General features: G+C 40.3%; 1 protein-coding gene across 2 annotated transcripts in view; it reads left to right on the top strand.

Annotated features, from left to right (window-relative positions):
* Positions 1-20,549, top strand: part of FAM13B (family with sequence similarity 13 member B) — a 77,868-nt gene that overhangs the window by 37,987 nt on the left and 19,332 nt on the right. For both annotated transcript variants that reach the window (XM_077823720.1, XM_077823721.1), the window contains exons 8-13: positions 2,039-2,080; positions 3,490-3,645; positions 7,208-7,343; positions 17,865-17,932; positions 18,669-18,723; positions 19,177-19,324. In XM_077823720.1, the coding sequence (XP_077679846.1) occupies positions 2,039-2,080; positions 3,490-3,645; positions 7,208-7,343; positions 17,865-17,932; positions 18,669-18,723; positions 19,177-19,324 (605 nt within the window). The remainder of the gene's footprint in view (positions 1-2,038; positions 2,081-3,489; positions 3,646-7,207; positions 7,344-17,864; positions 17,933-18,668; positions 18,724-19,176; positions 19,325-20,549) is intronic.

The following is a 20,549-nucleotide window of genomic DNA, read 5'->3' on the forward strand; positions in this document are numbered from 1 at the left end:
TTTCTTGAGCTTAATGGGAGTATCTGTCTAAAATGGTACCTCAGAACCACCAGAATTGTCTAAGCACACTGGGAATGGATTTTTTTTTCCTTTCACTAAAAATATCACACACTAAACTGCCTGCAAAATTGACTACCCTTTAATAAAAATTTAAAAGCTAACCCATGCACCAGCCTTGTTTAAATTCCCATTCTTGTACAGTGCTAGCTAAATTATTGAAGTATTGTATTTACACACAGACAATATACAAGTCATATCAATCTTAGCTAGCAATAAGGTCAAAACCATCTTTGTTTTAAAAAAAATGTTTTTTTTTCCCCCCCCCTCCTTCTGTCTGACAATCTTAGGTAGAGAGTCCTTTCCTGCATGTAATCCTGTTTTCCACCACATCTTGTTGGGGGAAGGAAGTACAGGAAATCTTTACTTGTTTGGATAGTTAGTCCAAGCTACTTACTAACCTGTGTGACAGTAGGTATTAAGCAGCTAGCTAGTATAATACTTACCTTATGATTAGCCAGTATCAACAAGTTTGAGCTGGGCACTCCCAGATGTATTCATCCTATGGTAAAGTCAATAGGGAGATAGTCTGAGCTAAGAGTGGACACTGGTGCCGCATAATGCTGACCAATGTTGGTGGGATTTCAGTTGAATCTTCTTAATATAATTGCAAGGAGCGGTAGTGTACTAATGTTTCCACGAATACATTAGGGTTTGCACTGTACATCTTGGTTGTATCTGGAATCAGATCACCAATCTTTTCTGATTGCTGGTTCATTTTTCTTATATGGTGAAGTAGCTACTGGAATTTGTTTTTATGTATAGTGTGTGGAGTGCCTAAAGCTTGGGATAAGTGCCCTCTCCTTTTCCCCATCCTCTTTTAGTTTAAATAAAATTGGCATCTCTCTCTAGTCTTGTTTGTGTATGTATAATATCCTTATCACTGACCATGAGAAAGGCGTAATAAGGCGGTGATTGTCATTGTCATTTAAAGTAGAACTTAGTTTTGTTTCAATTCACTGCAAGCATATTTATGCAAGTCTGAAAAATTGTTTTGGAACAATCATTTTATTTGTGATAGTATGCAAAATTGAAGCTTTGTAATTAGAATTTGCAAAGGAAAAAATGTTTGTGTTTGGTTGAGTGGGGTGTACCTGGCTCAGAAATTTAGTATACTACTGAATTCAACAATGCTCACAGTAATACTTTGAAATCTATGAATGAAAAGCACCAAAATGCAAAGTGCTTAATAATAAGCCTCAAAAAACCTTAGTGAACTTTCAGAGTAACAGCCGTGTTAGTCTGTATTCGCAAAAAGAAAAGGAGTACTTGTGGCACCTTAGAGACTAACCAATTTATTTGAGCATAAGCTTTCGTGAGCTACAGCTCACTTCATCGGATGCATACTGTGGAAACTGCAGAAGACATTATTGTTTCATGGTCTCTGTGTATATAATGTCTTCTGCAGTTTCCACAGTATGCATCCGATGAAGTGAGCTGTAGCTCACGAAAGCTTATGCTCAAATAAATTGGTTAGTCTCTAAGGTGCCACAAGTACTCCTTTTCTTAGTGAACTGGAACTCTAGAGGGAAGCAAGGTAGGCAGAATGTTTTGGAATTTGCTGTGGGGTTAACATCTATATTATGTAAAGCATCACACAATATTTCAAGAGTAAGTGATTAGTACCTCTCATGTGAAAGACTGCCCGTACGGCAGCTCACTGCGCCCCGAAGTGTTTGGGGTATGGGTTCTTCAATTACTTATAACTGCAGAATTGCTGCTGCCACAACTTTCTGCAATATATAGTTTAAGACCTCTTCGATCCAAATATTGATCCAGCTTTTCCCTGTTTCCCTTGAAGCTGGGACCATGGCACATAGCAATACTGTTGCTGGCCAATGTGTTTACTGCATGTATATGTGTATTTCTTTGAGCTGATGCAATTTTTTAGTATCTTCAAAGCTCCCTTTTGTCTTCCAGAATATTTGTGTAGTGTTGAAAATCTTTGTGAAGATAACCAATTTCTTCTTCTTTATTACAGTGCTCATCTCTCTCCCATAAGCATCTTACCAGCCTCTGCAGAGTAAGTATAACTAATATATAAAATCTGTGTATCCCAGTATTTTGCTTTTACCAGTCTGTGCCATAGTTAGCATGCCTGCTTTCAAAACAGATAAGTCAAATACACGTGACCACAATAGTTTATACTCCAAACTTTTAGTGCTGAATATATGCTTTATGAAAAGTAATTCAGCATTCACAAGTGAAAAAAAAAAAGCACATTGTATTTATGGATGCTGTTCTCAACTGGACACGGAACCATAGGTTTTCATGGTATGGTAATACCTATGCTCCTAAATATCCTGTTCGCATTTTTTCCCCGCTTTCTTTGGGTAGGTACTTGATAAACTCTGGTGTAACTCCAAAATTGTCTTTAGGTACTTGCTTTCACGCCAGCAGTTTTACAGTTTCTTCTAATTGGTAGCGTGAGCCCAAGTTCAACTGGGTTGCAAATGTAATTGCAGGTGAAAAGTAAACACAAAGTGTTCCAGAAGAGATGGGTGTGAAGGAGTCTAGAAAAAAATGTTGTGACTCCCGCTAGGGGCCCTTCTTTAGAAGTTTGCATCTTTTCTGCTAGTTGGCAAAGACTTACTGCCACAGCTAGTCTGTATTAAAATACCCTGTTTTGTTACTCTCCCACCTCTCCACCCTATTTGTCCCATTCACCTGTTATGTCTTGTCTTTTTTTAACATAAGCCCTTCTGGCTGGGATTTTCATAACCTGTGTTTATACAGTGTCTGGCCCTCTGAGGTCCTTGTCTGTTTGAGGCCTATTGGAATGTTAGATGGGATGGGATCTGAGTTACTACAGAGAATTCTTTCCTGGGTGTCTGGCTGGTGAATCTTGCCCACATGCTCAGGGTTCAGCTGATCGCCATATTTGGGGTCGGGAAGGAATTTTCCTCCAGGGCAGACTGGAAGAGGCCCTGGGTGGTTTTTGCCTTCCTCTGCAGTATGGGGCACAGGTCACTTGCTGGAGGATTCTCTGCACCTTGAAGTCTTTAAACCATGATTTGAGACTTCAATAGCTCAGACATAGGTGAGAGGTTTATTGCAGGAGTGGGTGGGTGAGATTCGGTGGCCTGAATTATGCAGGAGGTCAGACTAGATGATCATAATGGTCCCTTCTGACCTTAATATCTATGAATCTTACCATGCTGTAAATATAATAAATTATATAAATTTCTTGCCTATCATTTTGTACGTAACTAAAATCCTATTAAGTAAGCAATTAACTCCAGTTACTGCTGTGGTCGTATTTGAGAGATTTGCTAGTCTTTTGTCTAGTCTTGTCTTGATGTATTGGGGAGCCTAGATTTACATGTCTCCTAAGGGTCTGATTTTTCTAGTTTTCTGCCCACACAAATCCACTGATGCCAAGAAAAGTAAAAATACGTCTTTAACATTAATTCTCTGACTTTTATTTGTTAGCATTTTAGAAAGAACAATTAGAGCAGCTGTGGAGCAGCACCTTTTCGATCTGCAGAGCAGCATAGATGATGATCTTAAGAATTTACAGCAACACCGACTGGTCTGTAACAATGAAGCAAAAAATATTAATAGAGATGAGGAAGGATCTAACAACCAGTAAGAATTTTTATCTCTATAATGCGTTGCTTAGGGACATATATTTGAATTCAGACTTGCTAAAAAGTCACAATAGAAGTTTTGTATGTTTATAAACTTGAATTTGCCTTAAACGAACTCAAATTCCATTCGTTGCTGTTCTTTGCTCTAAATGTAAGTATTTTAATAGATTTTTCCTTGCAAGTTTTGTACTTAAGTGAGAGGCATTCAAGGGTACGATGCGCACAAGTCAATGGGGAGGCAGTTATGTATTTCTAGATTTTTTTTTTTTTTTTTTTTTAGGTGCTACATGTAGCTATGACAAATCATAATTGACATTATGATCCTCAGCTGTAGATTTTTTTTTTTTGTTCTAATGATTGAGTGGGCATAAAGCCTAAATTGCTCTGTCACGCCTAGCTTTGGTCATTCTTGGCAGAAGTCTCTTCTGATTCCAGGTGAGGTGATGAGCAAGGCAGTGTGTGGAAGCTTGCACTTCTGCCCACACTTTTAATCTAGAACCTCACATGAGCAGTAAATTGCTTTAAACTCTCACACGCGCACACACAAGCTAAAATTATTTTTTGCCCAAATTACTATTAAAAAAAATTTCTCATTTTAAAAAATCACAACCCACAGAGATACATGGGACTGGAGATAATAATTTTCATAGTTTCAGGGTAACTGTGCTAGTATTCCCACTGTGTGGTACACCAAGGGCACCCATTTTAGGCTCCTGGCTCCTAGCTGTCACCATGTTTCGCTCCCGCCTGGCCTGGGTTTTCAGACTGCACAGCACCCTGAATTGCACTGCAATATCCCCACCAAGACAGACTGCTTAAATGGGCCAGGGCCTCCACTTTCCTTTCTCTCTGAAGTCTATGACGTGTCTGTTGCCTGCAGTTATAAGTTACCACACAGCTCCTTCTAAGTAAGCACATTTATTCTTAATATATTTTTCTCTGTAATGCTTTTTACTTTAAAACAACAAAATAACCTACACACATGCTAAAAAGCTTACCAGATGTCACCCATCAGTCTTACGGGGCTGAGTAAGTCAAGTCCTTCCAACTCTTATGCATACATTGGGGCCCCCCCGTTGGACAGAAGGTCCTATTCATTTGCTGGATGAGAAGGAAGGCCTTGAGTCAGTTTAAACTCAAGCTATTCGTTCAAAAATCCTTTCTTTGTCTGCTACTCTCTGAAGAATCTAGTTTCAGTGTGTATATGTAAACCTCTGTGGGGTTTTACAGCCTGGCTGATTTGCCTTCACCACCCACTGTTTCTGATTCCTGGAGGAGCTATGGTAGCCCTCCTCTGTGGGGTGGAACACAGCCATACATTAACCATTAATTTAAAACAATGGATCTTAAAACAAAGATACTGCATGTGGTTGCAATATCTGTCTCAGTACTCTGTTATACAACCTTCAGAGGACAATTATAAATAATTTATATTTTCCAAAGACAAATGATTATAACAGAATTTTAGTTTTATAAGCTAAAAGTTCCATAGATTAGTTTATAAGTAAAACTGTGTAATTGTCTGAAAGTCCTTCTGTCCACAAGCTTCTCCCCTTTGATACATCGTGAGCGCTTTAGTGGATGGCCAGGCTTGCATCACAGGGGTGCAGGCTCCCTTGTTTATCTTAAACTTGAAACCGATAGATGTTTTTGGCACTGGTGCTGCATTTCAACCCTTGTATTCATCCTAGTCACTGAGGATTAATAGACACCATATGATAACATTCCTTCTAGAGGCATCATGAGCCCTTTAAACACTGCAGCCAATGGATTATTTATACTACGTACAAGGCCAAAACACAGAGAAAACATGCAAAGTAAAAGTGTATCATTCAGAGAACATATTATTGAAAACTTAGAATACTGGCACAAAGCTTAATTTAAAAACTAAGAGAATAGTTACTTGTTAAACTTTCAACCCATCTTGTTGGACATCTGATATAGGGAGGCTGTTGGAAGCTGCTCAGCAGGTTGCTGTGTTGGAATAAGCCCCTGGAGGCAGAGGGGTAGAAAGAGAGAAGGTGAAGGAGCCAAAGGTTCATGATATATTTTTATCACATAGTTCTGCAGTTTATCACATGAACTCTGCCTCTAGATATGCAGTATATGTGGGGTAACCAATTGTCTCTGTTCAAAAATTCTGGAGTGTTTCACAATTCTTTATTAATTCTCCACAATTTATTAGAAGCGTATATCTGAATATGTAACATACTTTGCACACAGTTCTAGTAAATGGAAGGAAGATGAGAAGAATTTTTTTGAGCTTTTTTTAGAGGACTTGCATCTACCAGATTGGGTCTACAACCAACCCCTCCATTTTTGTGAATGGCAAACTTAATGGGTGTAGTCCTAAGGTAATTAACAGTTGCTTTAATAATGCTGTTGAATGAACAGTTAATCATCCCAATTCTCTCAGATCAATTTTGATCCTTGTTCTGTTTGAGAGACTTTTTTTTAAAACCTCAAAACCCCATGCCTCGTTTTTACAAGGCGTGACAAATTTGCTGGAAATGGAAGAAACAGCTAATCTTCTAAATGGTGAAACATGAAAGTCTCAAATACCAACTTAGTAAAAGGTTTCACCTAGTGATATTTTTTTAATCTATGGTTTATTTAGTTTAATCCAATTCTTATATCTTAAACCAAAATCTGATATCTAGGAAGTGAATGTCAGCAATTTAGGGCTTGTATACACAATGCGCAACATGCTAGTGCACACTGGTATTTACACCCCCTGGTGCAGACTAGTACACCCACTGGTCCATATGACAGTTTCCCTAGTGCGTGTTAATGTTTCCATTTCAAGCAGTACTATATTAATATGCACTAAGAATATTTCAGTGCACACCGGCAGGGTCCACGCAGGCCAGTTAGTGCACAACATGTTAGTGCGCACCAGAATTTACACCGTTCTGGTGTGAATTAATCCACTGTGTATACAAACCCTTTGTCTTCTTGGCCTTCAGTTTTGCCATTATTCATTAGGACACATTGTAGCGGGTAGTGAATGTACGTCTGGCCTCAGTGCTTAAAGTAAAAAATGCTTGCCAGTACCTTGATTAGTACTACAGATCTCACCATTAATAACTGGAAGGATACTACTTTTGTTATCCTACCTAAAATGATTGGTTTAAACTTAAATCAATCAATGGATAACTGGTTGGCTGTATGGTCAAAATTCTTGTGTAAGATTCTTCCTATAGAAGAAACATCTATGCCAGCGTGTGTACTACTAAATGCTCATTAGAATGTCAACCGATTATAAAATACATATATACCCATGAAATAAATACTATTCCAACAAATGTTGTTTTTCCTTGTTCTAAATAGTTTTATTAAAATAGCTCCAAATGTATTACCCTTTGACAAGTTACATAACTCTCCGGGTAGTGCCAGTAGTTTTGTGTTTCAGGATAGTTTTGTTGCAAATAATCTGCAAAATTATTTAAGATGTCAGGATTTTTACATAAAAATAACTTTCAATAACTCTTTTGAACATGTGAAGCCATGACATAGGCTATTGTAAGCTCTTCTGAGCTGCTTGTTTCTGTCTCTTTTAGGGATGATGTTACTAAAGATAATGGTATTAATAGCAGTGAGAATACTAGAGACTGCTTTGAAACATTGGCTTGCACTGATTTAGACAGTGCAGTTATACAGCCTGATTCTGTATATGAGGAAGAAGAAAATGATCAGGTAAGAGGAGCAGAGGGTATGCTTTCTATATATTAGAGCAGTGTGATCTTGTGATTAGAGCACAAGAGTTGGACTGCAGACCTGGGTCCTACTTATTGATGTGACACTGCTTCGCTTTGCTGTATTACCTTGGGTAAAATCACTTGCCTCTTCTGCCAAACTCAGTCTCTTTTTAAAGTATATGTGTGTAGGTCTGATCACATTTAATTTGTTTGCATCTTAAGGGGCCCTTGACTCACCATTTCTTTTTTTTTTTTTTTTTTCATTTTCACAGATAGCAGCCCTATCTCTTGCTCATATGGGTTTGTGCATCAACAGGGATAGGGCGAGCTGGAGTAGCACCTGGGTTAGCAAAGGCTTCCTGAAGAAGATGCACCTTCTCAAAAAACAGCACTAGGAGGCTTAGGAGGAAGGCTGTGGAGAGAGTGGTGTTAGTTTGTTTTTTGTTTGTTTGGGGAGGGTCCTGCCAGGGAGCCCACTCGGTCAGTTACAGTAACATCAGTCCTAAGTGTTAGATAGCAGTAGGAGTTGAGCAGAGGTTGAAACACTGCAGCTGTGTCTGGCAGGCCTTTGGTATGGTTTTGTGGGGAAAGTGGGGGTTTATAACTGGCCTGTTGAGTTCTTGTACCCCAGCATCATCCCCACACTCCTAATTTTCACCCCAACCCTCCTCCACGCTTCCCACAGACTTTTGTGGTGGGGATATGTGTTCCTTCCTTTTCTCCCCAACACTCCTCCCCAGTCTCTTTGAAGCAGCTCTGTTTCTTTTCAGTCAGTCTCTTGCCCCAGGTGCTGCTGCTGTGGTGGCAGCTGGTTCTATCTTTGCTGATGTATGAACTTATCTGTGCAGAGGGAGAGAATTCTACCTGTGAAGAGGAAGAAAAGGGAAAGTCAGTTGGGGTCCCTAAAGGGTCCAGAGCTTAACATAAAATAAAATTAATGCCTTCCTTTAAGCAAACTGAGATTGGCAGTTTTCTCATCCTGGAGGGGAAAAGGCCACACTTTAATAAGTGTTTGGACAGTGCTTTGGGATGCTCTGATAGCATATATATAATATAAAAAAGTTCCTAAGTATTGTTTTATTCTTAGTACTATTTTGCTCAAAAACATTACAGCACTTAAAGTATCTGCAGGCTTTGGAATTTTTGAAAGTAACTATAAAAATGAATTTTCAAAAATAAAATAAATTGCAGACATCAGCTGGCAATAGACTAAAAATTTGGTTTTTGTATGTTACACTTGAATTAATCACACAAAACCAACACTGTGTAAATTTGACCAGAAGCATAACACTACGGAAAAGGTTTTAAAGAATTTGTTGCTTCACCCTGTGTTGGTTTATGAGCTGCATATTAAATCTCTAGTTACACACATGCAAAGCCATGGATCAAGGATGGTCTGGTGTATGGCCTGAAATTTCCAAACTCATAATCCTAAACCTTACCAGCTGTTTTGTTTCCAGTGGAGCATAGGTTCCCCCTTTCCTTTGTATTCTTATGAGATCAAACAATGTTGTTAAAAGAGATGCACTGATAAAAACCAAAACAGCTGACTGTACTATGCAGAACATAACTTGTCCAGGCTGTACAAATGATAAACGCTTCTGAAGCAATAGTACTACCATCTGAAAATGGTTGGATAGGTGGTAAACAGTACTGTTTATTATGCAAAAATATGCTAACTTTAGTTTGTCCATCCCTCTTCACTCTGGGATTCCTCCACCTGTTCCCATATAAATCTAGATTATAAAATGTCTGGACAAAGACTCTCTTTTTCCTACATGTTCCCATAGGTCTTAGCATAATGGGACTCTGGCCATTGATTGGAATTCCTCAGCACTACTGTAGTGTAAATAACTGCTGCTACTAATGTAATCAAATATCTAAATGTATTCTTCATCTAAATGTCCTGCTCTCGCACAAAACTGCTGCTGTTCAATTACTTTTCTCTTAAATCACCTAAGGAACTGAATTTATTTTTGATGTCTTACGAAATGATGTCCCTTAATTTTCTCTCTTTATGCCATTGTAGCAATATCAGTATTTTCCTTTTTTTTGTGTTATTTTTGGATAAATAAATTTTTTGAACATACCAATTCTCCAGATTCTTTCGTTAAGTTTTAATACTAAATCTCTTTAAAGAGTTTAGTGAAGTGCTGTCCACTGAAGTAAAAACTAAAACGTGAAATTAGATTTTAAAATTAGCCAGAAGGAAAACATGAACTTCTTGTCTTCTATCTTTTATAAACAGATTAATTCCCCTTCCCACTGGTAGCCTTTTTTATTCAAAATAATTTATGGTTTAAAGTAGCTAGGGAGTGTTTTTTCTGATATTGACTGTTTTAACATTTTGATTTTGTTGGTAAAATGCAGGCTGAGTTTTGTAAATCTAGTTATTTAAATTAATAAAATATCAAAAAATCACTTTTAATACCAGAAATCTTAGCTAGACTGCTAAAAAGTAATTTTTTACTGATACCATCAGAAGGCTCTCTTTCATGCTGGTGAGGTCCATACCATGAAATAGGACTTTCTAGAGACCAGAATATTTGCAATATCTTAATGGAATATTGCCAGTTAGGACCCCAGACCTGGAAAGACTTGCACATATGCATAATTTATTCATAAACATAATGCATGGGTGTCTATTCTTTGCAAGATGAAGGTCTTAAATTAAGTTCAAAAGCTATATGTTGTAAAATTAGGATTTTTGTTTAACTGAAGATCAATAGAGATGTGTCCACAATTTTAAAAATTGAATTTCAGTGCAAGCTTTTTTCTTCAAGTATGTCAGTGTGGGTTCTGCTGTAGGTGCATATGTGCTTCATGTGCATGAAACCAGATTCTTTCCACTCGCAGTGTCCACTGGGACCACACGTGCACTTTGAGCCTCCTTGTGCTCTTGCATGAGGGCATAAAAGGTGGGATCTCTGTGTTGCTCCTCCAGTTACCTCTTGCTACCTGTGCTAGTGAGATGGAACTTGGAAATGTCTTACCTGCTGGTACTCTAGCATCCGCTATCTTGTCAAAAATGTTCAGCTCATCTGAAGAATCTTCAGAACAGCCTTTGGTTTCTTCATTTTAAAATCTTGGACTGAATAAACTCCACTTGGATTGAATTCTGCTCACCTGACACCCCCACTTCTCTGGTACAAGGATTCAAGATGGTGGACTCAAAATCCATGGGCTTTAAGCCTTGCACATCCTGCGATGAACTGAATTCCGCTCGAAGACTTGACATAGCAGGTACCTACCCAGCAGGTACTTAGTCTGCTTTTCATTCTCCACCCAGACCTGAAAAGAAGTCTAGAGAGACAAGGCTGAAGCTCCAATTCTTAAACCCGTAAAAGAGTCATGTTGGACCTTGAAGACCCAGGTTCCAGGTCCCTGTACTGGTTAAGCCAGCACAGTCCAATGGACCATCAAGTAGGCTGGAGTGGGGAACCTGTGGCCCACAGGCCGGATGCAGCCCACTGCTTCATTTCATCTGGTGCGAGGCAAGTCTCCGTGCTGCAGCTGGAAGCCCCAAGCCTTGATGCCCTCCCCACCCCGTGAGGCTGGAACTGCAAGCGCTGGCTTGCCCTGCTGCAGGAGGAAGCTAGGGTTGCCAGGCCATTAAAAGTCTGGTCAGCTCTGCACAGCTCCCAGAAGCGACCAGCATGTCCCTGCGGCCCCTAGGAACAGGAGTGATCAGGGAAACTCCATGCACTGCCTTCAGCGCCAGTTCTACAACTCCCATTGGCCAGGAACCGCCCCTCCCCAGGGCTGTGTGTGGCCCGCAACTGATTTTTTTTTTTTTTTTCCTGTGGATCAATGGCCCTTTGGTTAGAAGAAAAGTTCCCCACCCCTGACGTAGGCAGTTGATGCCTAAGACTTTGGCAGAGAAATTGGCACTGAACAAAGAGTTGGCTCTGACATACACATTGATGTCATTCATGGTGTTGGATGCATCCAGAAGCTTAACATCAAAGGCAATGCCCCAGACCTCAAAGCAAGGCTGTGAAAGGGAACTCTTAGAACAGGGGAGGAGCTCAAGGAAGAGCTCTACATCATCTCATACAGAGAGACCCAGACATACCCCCGAGGCTTCATTCAACAGCAAGTGAGATGGAGCAGACTACACTGGCACTGTGATTCGTATCAAAAGCACCCTGCCAACCCTTGCACCAGAGGTGTGACCACAACCAGCACCTACTGTCCCAAGCATCAAAGAGCCACTCAGAGAGAGGTCTCCCCAATGGCATCACTGGCTTGGCCACTGTTGCTTGACTGCCAGGAAGAACAGTGTCCAGGGTTACAAGCACAGCAGCTCCTGTCTGTACCCTTTAATGATTTATCCTCCTCATCAGCTGACAGTCAGCCCAGCCCAAATATCCATGGGGTGATTTTAAAGTATTCCAAGAGCTCCTGGTTTAGATCACAGACCTCAGTCATCTCCAAGAAATCTCATAAATTGACAAACCGTTCACGGACCAACCAATGTTGCTTTCCCCATAAATGGTCCTTAGGAAACTATAAATTTCTGGTATACCACAAATCATACCACAACAAGAACATTAGCAGAGACAGTGGATGAAGTCATAACATAGACAGATTAGCAGTCTAAGAAGCAGCTGAGATATGGTAGAGCCTGTCAACTCTCCTCAACTCAGGCCACATGCACATCATCCATCCATATGGCAGCAAATTTAATGATTTGTTCAAGAGCTGTACCATGACCAGTCAAATGAGCAGTACTTCTTTCGGAAGCTATCTTGCCTCATTTCACCAGGCATTGTCAGATATTGTCACCAACAAATGGGTGCTGGATATCATCACTGACCACTGTACCATCCAGTTCCTCTCCTTACTCTTCCCACGGTTTTCCCCGTGCCTCTTCAGGGACTATTCTCATGAGAGCCTTTTACAAACAGAAGTGGCCTCATTGCTTCATAGGTACTATAGGACAATCTGCCTCAAGAATACTGGCTCCATTGTGTTCCCCCAGATTCCTCTGTTTCCCCAGGATAATACCCAGATCAGATGAGGCAGGGCTACTGTTATCATGATAGCATCATGCTGGCTGAGACAATTTTGGCTATCAGATCTATTCTAGATATCCAACCAACTTCCCATTTGCCTGGACATAGTGTCTCAGAACTAGGGTCAGATAATGCACCTAGACTCACAGTCCCTGCGCCTGATGGCCCGGATACTGCTTGAAATAGTATCACTGACAGGTACTCCAGACAAGTACAGGAAATTCTGATGCAGAGCAGGAAAGAAGAACCTACTCTGTGAAACAGAAAAGGTTTTCCATATGGGTGACTCAAACCAAGGTGAATCCAGGCAAAGCTCTGAACCCCAGGATCCTGGACTATGTGCTGCTTCTGAAACAGTCAAGACACTCTGTCTATCTAACAGTAATGAGTGCACCATGCGCCAGTTCAGTTGCATTCCATTTTCTCATGGCTCATCAAGGACCTTCTCCATGCCTATTCCTTGGTTAGAGACCAACTCTCACCTGAGACCTTAGTGTGGTCCACTTGTGGCTCATGGAACCTGACTTCGAACCTCTATTGGAATGTTCAATGTACTACCTTACCATCAAGGTGGTTTCCTTGGTTGTCATACGTCAGCATGAAGAATCAGCAGGATCTAAGCTGTTATGGCTAAACTGCCTGACACTCCATTTCACAGGGACAAAGTGTGATGAGACCACACCCCAAGTTCATTCCCAAAGTAGTCTCAGAATTTCACTCGACTCAATCACCTTACTAGTTGTCTTCCCAAGAAGAAAAGAACTTCACACCCTGGACTTCTTCTCCAGAGCTCAGCTCTACTATCTAGACAGAACCAAGGCCTTCCAGCTTTCTACCCATCTCTTTGTGGCCGTATCAGCTGTATCAAAAGGCTCAGCAGTCTTCTCAAACTTTCCAGTACATCACAAAGTGCACTTCCCCCTCTTCCTAATTGTCTTGTGAACTTCTCTCTTTGAATGTGAAGCTGAACTCCATCAGGGCACAAGCAGCCCCATCGGCCTGCTTTAGAAATGTGCCAGTTCCAGAGATTTGTAAGGAAGCTACGTGGAGTAACGCTCTGAATTTTGTTAAATGTTATGCACTTGAAATGTCAGCCAGGGAGACACCAAGTTTGGAAGGGGAGTGCATCAATCTTTATTTGATTAACACCATCGATACTCCTCATACCCACCATCCCCATAAGGTTACTGCTTGCCTATATCGTACAGTGAGATCCACAGTGACACATACTTGATGAAGAAAGTATGGTCACTTCCCTACAGTAACTGTGGTCTTTAAGATTTTGTAGTCAGTGTGGATTCCAAGATCTGCCATCCATTTCTGCTTTTCAGAGTCCTCAGCTTCACAGGAATTGCGAGAGAACTGAGGAGGTTTCAGAGCCCACCCCCCTTTTATGCCTTTATAGGAGTACGAGGAGGCTCAGGGTTTGTTCATGGCCCTGATGGACACTGCTAGCAAAAATAATCTGGTCTCGCTCGTATGGGGTGCCTGTGTACTTACAGTGGGATCTGCATTGACTACAACATCTTGAAGGACAAGAGTTACTGAAGGGTAACTAATTAATTTGTACTCTTTTTACAGTAAACATTCCCTTCCAGTATCTGAAGTACAGATACTAAGAACCTGGAGGGGAATCTTGATATTTTTTTTTCTTTTTAAATATGTTGAAATCACTTCCTTTTACATAGATGAACTCTTGTTTTTGTGCCTGATGTTCAGCGCAGTGGAGATCTTCTGGCCATTTTTGCCTTTTGATAAGTGTGCACTGTGCCCGTTTATTTAATTGGAAGTGTTGTGTGTATCCAAGAGCAACGTTTTTTTAAATATAGACATTAGGGTTTTATAGCCCCTCATTAGCATGATGGCTCAGATTATAATAATATAATGTACTATTATAGGAAATATCATTTGAAAATCTACATGGCATTTTTCATCTCAAAGCAGCTTTATAAGACTATACAGCAGAGGTGGTGTGACAACTCATCTCCATTGTGAAAACATATCTGTCCTCGTATGCCAAAAACTCTATATTCCTGTATAAGTGTTTTTTGGGGCTTTAGCCATCCAGCTGAAACTGAAAGGGAAACTTAGTTGGCAGAAATCATCTCCCTGAACTAGAATGGGGCCAGAAAGTTGGGGCTGAAACTGTATGCATGTAAACAGAGTAATGCAGTCTTCTTCGAGTGATGTCCCTGTGGGTGCTCCACTTTAGGTGTCCGTGCACCCCTGTGCTCATAATCAGAGATTTATGGTAGCAGTGCCCGGTTGAGTCACACATGCACGGTCCCCATCTTGCGCCGCTTCAGGCGGTTAACTGGCGCTGTGTGACCAACCCCCAAGTTCCTTCTCTACTGCCTTTGGCTTGAGTTGGAGCAACTAGCAGTGCCTTGCAGCTTCTGAGTAGCTTAGTTCTCGCTTTGTTAGAATAGTTAGCATTAATACTTTATCCCCATCCTTTCGATTTTTTAAAAAAAATTATGCCTTTCCCACCACAATGGCCATTTTGGAGCCCGTGGGCAGCATATCCACAACAACAATGACGTGTACTTGTCGGTCTTCCCAGAGCTGGCACACATCAATCACCTTTATTAACACCACAGGGACTGTCTGACACCTCAGAATGGGGCTGAAGAGGAGGAGGAATTCTCTGACCAGGACGATGCACCTGAAGTCCACTTCTCTTCATCCTCACCTGATGACACGATTATGCTCCCACCTCCCAACACAGGTGATAATTTCAAACAATTCCAAGACCTCTACAAGAGAGTTGCCACCTCACTGGACATTTATTTTGAAAGAAGTCCAGGAGTCTCGACATAAATTAGTAGATATACTGCACACATGGACCTCATCTAAAATTTCCCTTCCAATGAATGATGCCGTTATGGACCCTTTGTAGTGGCTCTGGCAAACCCCTGCAATGATTCCACCTACCTGTAAGAGGTCTGATTTAAAAAGAATTACATGCCTGCGAAGGGCACTGAATTCCTCTTTTCACATCCAACGCCAAACTCATTGGTGATTGACACGGTCAATGAACAGGGTAGACAACAATACTCCAGAAATACTCCGTATGACAAAGACTAGAAACAGCTCCACCTTTTCAGCTGCAAAGCATACTCTGCTGCGACCTTACAATTAAGAACAGCAAACTACGAAGCCTTACTGGCAAAGTATGACCACAATAACTACTCAAGTCTTTCTGAATTTACTGAGTTTATTCCAGACAACAAAAAAGAACAGTACAAATCTGTCATAAGGTCAACTCGTAACCAGAACAGCATTACAGGCCGCTCTTGACTCGGTAGATTCAGCAGTGAGATCTATAGCAACTGCGATGGTTATGAGGAGGGCTTCCTGGTTCCATCTATCTGGATTCCTATAGCCGGTACAGTTGACTGTAGAAGACTTACCATTTGAGGGATCCAAACTCTTTGCAGACAAAACAAAGATGAGTCGTTACACATGCTCAAGGACTCGAGGGTGACTTGTGATCTCTGGGCATTCACACACCTGAGATCAAAAGAAGACAGGGAAGTTATCAAACCTCTCAAAGATTCCAATCCCCTCTGTATGCACAACACCATAGATACTATGAACATCGGGGGCGGAAACAGAAAACTTCAAGGAGCTCTCATGGCAGACCCACCTTACACAATCTTTTTCAAAGATAAAATATCCCTCAGACCACATTCCAACTTTCTACCTAAAGTTGTCTCATCCTTTCACCGCAATCAACCATCCACTTCCCAAAGTTTTTTTCCCCAAACCACATACGGACAGACGATAGTCCAGATTACACTCCTTGGATGTCCGCAGGGCTATAGCCTTCTGCATTGACAGAACAAAATCTTTTCACAAGTCTCCAAAACTGTTTTTCAATCACCGAACAATCAAAAGGCAATGCCATATCCAAACAACAGCTATCCAAATGAATATCGGACTGCATAAAATCCTGTTACCTCCAGCATGACCGACAGCCCCCTACGGGGATCTGCATGCATTCTGCCTGAGCCCTATCAGCCTCCATAGTGTTTCTTCACAATGTTCCCATCATAGAAATCTGTAGCGTCGCAACCTGGGCCGCACTACGCATATTTACCCAGCATTATGCTTTGCAACAACATGCATCTTACAATACCCTGTTCTGTCACATTGACTCTCATCTGCTGCAACTTCAATGCCGAAGCCCCCTCCTTCCACCAGAGGGCACTGCTCTGAAGTCACTTAAAGTGGAGCACCCACAGGGACATCACTTGAAGAAGAGAAAATTACTCACTTTGTGCAGTAACGGAGGCTCTTAGAGATCAGATGTGTGTCCCTCTGGGTGCTCCACTACCCTCCCGCCTCCCCTCTGCTTCGGAGTTCATTACTAGGCTCTGCGGTAGAGAAGGAACAGAGCAGGGGTTGGTCACACAGCGCCAGTTAACCGCCTGAAGCGGCCTGAGACTGGAACTGTGCATGTGCGACCCAACTGGGCACTGCTATCAGAAATCTCTGATTACGAGCGCAGGGGCGCACGGACACCTGAAGTGGAGCACCCACAGGGACAAGCATCTCGAACCTCCCTTCCTGCACAAGGGCCTCTTCAGTGGCCCTATCTGATAGAAGGCTGTCTATTTTGCAAAATTGGTTGCTGTACATGAATTTGTATTTACTAAGCTGTATTGAGTAACATTCTGTTTAAACAGTTTTCATTTGATTTGAGAGCTGCTTATTAACTTTGCGCTTCAGACACTAAGGTAATTTAGGGTCTTTCTTATATTTCATACTGTTTTGAATAACCATCCCAAATGAGCCACTTGCTTTTTAAAAGGGTACCTTCTGTGGACATTTGTTTTTGTTTTACCTGGTTACAGTAGCATCTACTCTTTAAAAATCAGTGAACTCCAAGTTGGAGCAATCAGTCTTACCTGCATTAGGATTTAACAAACAAAATGGTGATGTGTATCCATCTAACATTCTTTTCTGAGTTAGTGTCACAGTAACTGCCAGGATTTCTTCACCACTTTACAGCCCTGTTGTAGCTTTATTTAGTAACTGGGATTAATAGTCCCTTTTTAGAAAGTCCATCAGACATGTTTCATTTTACACATACTGAACAGAAGCCTTCATCCAACATAATTATCTTAGACTTAGGTAATGTTGCTGTCGTAACAATGTTCAGACCCAAAATTTGGCCTACGATTGGCACATTCCAGTGAATAATGCTGCCCACATCCTAAACAAACATAGATGAACAAAAAAACCTTATGGATGTGCTGAAAATGGAAAGCTACTGCTGTACTTCTAGTACTGTGCACTGTGTGTTCTCTCTTTATTTATTTGTGTAAAAGGTTTATTGGTTTCATTTGAATATGAAGAAATCATTCAATTGGACCTGACTTACATGATCCATAAAAAGCTCTGGCTTGTTTTTTGCAGGGAGTAACTACAGGAAGATTTTTCATTTTACAAAATATCTGTCTGAAAAATGTCTAAACTTAATCTTTTACCCACAGACTGTTGGCATATTGTTGAAGCCATGTAATGAAGATGCAGAAGTTGATGAAGAAAACAACAGTGAAAGGTATGTATTTCAGTTTCACTAATATCAGTTGGAAGTTGTGGATTGTTTTTTAAAATGCGAATTATTTGTTTATGGTAATTGGTCACAATGCAATAACACACAGAGGCAAAAAGAAGCATTTATGAACTTGCCACTTAAAAATATGAAAGGTGAGGTGCACAAACTTTCTGTAGTGTTGGCATCCAAAGTTCAGAGAACTTGTTTTTTCATTCAAAAAGAGAGATTCAAGGCAAAAACGTGATTGGTTGACTGCGTATTCGCACAGCTACGTGTTCTGGGAAGGAGAGATGGGGAAGGTGTCAGAAGCAGCCTTGGTGCAGCTGGGAATGCAACTGACATATATTTTTAAGTTTTTCAAAATGAACTTGTCTTGATTGTTACTGCTCAAATCTTTAGTGCTGGGCTGGGGAAGAGCAGAATGAAGAATTAAAATACTAAGTTCAGTAATATTTGCTACCCAGTTGTTTTCACCAATGCAGCAAAATATTCTTTTCAGAAATCCCATTACAGTTCTAGCAATTATTGCAAACAAGAGAATAACAGATGGTCTTTATACGATGGGTGTAAAGTCCCGCACACAAAGATGTCTAACGATTTGCCAGTTTCCTAGATGTCCCCTTCTCTCTCTCTCTAGGGTAGTGTTGTCATTATTTGTGAAGAGCAGAATATCACCAACTGTTACTATCAGCTAACAATCTTTATTTAAAACAATAACCAGTCTGTCTCTTATTTTTAGGCAAGATTGTGAATCAGTTGATGATAATGATAAAATGTCTTCACAATTGGTTCTGGTAAGAAATTGCTTCTTTCGTTTGCTTTTTCCTTATTTTTGTAAACTAAAGTTTTCAACAGCTTTTCCACTGTGTCGACAAACTTGGGTTAGGATTTTGATAATTTAATGTGTGTGTGTGGTATGTGTTAGTGGAAAACCATATCGGATGGCTATGCATAGTCTTCTAGAAGTAAAATATTCTTTCATGAAAAATGAAACCTTTGGTTGGCTAACCTTTTTTTTTAAAAATTGTTTGAAAATGTAAAGAACTATACAGAGTGCTGTACAAATTTTAGTTACTCTTCTAAGAAGTTTGAAGGTTTATGACAATATGCTAATTTTTCAGGTAGGGAAGCAGAGAGACATTAAGCCACACAAAAAAACTAATGGCAGCACTAGAATTGGCAATTGCTAGTTCCTGGTGCCCAGTTACCAGATGATGAAAATAAATGTACTGTTTATTTAAATACAGGATTCTAGTAACAAGATTTGTGACCTGAATGCAAACACTGAATCAGAAATATCAGGAGATGGAAGTGTTAATGTTCTTGAGGAAGCAGTATGTATCCAAGTACCACATCTAGATCTGAAGAATGTATCTGATGGTGACAAATGGGAAGGTAATTTTTACTCTGATCTTGCAGTGTATTCAAAATCATGAAAATAAATGAAAAAATTAATCAAGATTAATCACAAGATTAAAAAAAATTACCGTATATACTCATTCATAAACCAAATATTTTTGGTAAAAAAGTGACTCATCAAAGAGCGGGAGTCTGCTTATAAACGGGTCTACACCAAAATTTGATGATTTTAAACTCTATGAAATCATTGAATTGAATATCTAATACATTGTCTTTTTATTTACCTGGAGCATCTTCAGGCATGGAGCCCCGCATTTCCCTGTGGCCGTGGTTTGCCGTTTCCAGCCAATGGGAGCTGCAGGAAGTGGCACCACTTCCCGCAGCTCCCATTGGCTGGAAATGGCAAACCACGGCCACTGGGAGGTGAGGGGCTCTGTGCCTGCGAACACTCCAGGTAAACAAAATGTCCCGACCCACCAGCGGCTTACCCTGACGGGCTGGGAGCCGAAGTCTGCCAACCCCTGAAATATGAAAGGGTCATACAGTTTTTACCATTTTTACTTATCCATCTTGGGGGGGGAGTGTCAGCTTGTAAACGAACCGGCTTATGATCGAGTATATACTGTAATGGCAATTAATGTTAAACAATAATATGCCAATTTACATTTATTATAAATGTTTTTGGATGTTTTTCTACATTTTCAGATATGTTGATTTCAATTACAACACAGCATACAGCAACAGTATATAGAGCTCACTTTATATTTTTTATTAGAAATATTTGCACTGGAAAAATATAAACAAAAGTAGTATTTTTCAATTCACCTCATACAAGTTCTGTAGAGCAATTACTCTATCATGAAAGTTCAACTTACAAATGTGGAATTTTTTATATAAAACTGCACTCAAAAATAAAACCATGTAAAACTTTAAAGCCTACAAGTCCACTCAGTCCTACTTCTTGTTCAGCCAATCCCTGAGACAAATAAGTTTGTTTACATTTATGGGAAACAATGTTGCCCACTTCTTATTTACAATGTCACCTGAAAATGAGAACAGGCATTCACATGGCATTGCTGTAAATTTCATTGCAAGGTATTTACATGCCAGATATGCTAAACATTCGTATGCCCCTTAATGCTTCAACCACCATTCCAGAGGAAAGCTAACAAATCTAGTTAGTTTGTTTTGCATTAATCGCTTGAGTTAACTGCAATTAATTGACAGCCCTATAAGTAAGACATTTTCATTATTCAGAGGC

The sequence above is a fragment of the Eretmochelys imbricata genome, chromosome 8 (genome assembly GCF_965152235.1).
Source record: "Eretmochelys imbricata isolate rEreImb1 chromosome 8, rEreImb1.hap1, whole genome shotgun sequence".
NCBI classification, from domain to species: Eukaryota; Metazoa; Chordata; order Testudines; family Cheloniidae; genus Eretmochelys; species Eretmochelys imbricata.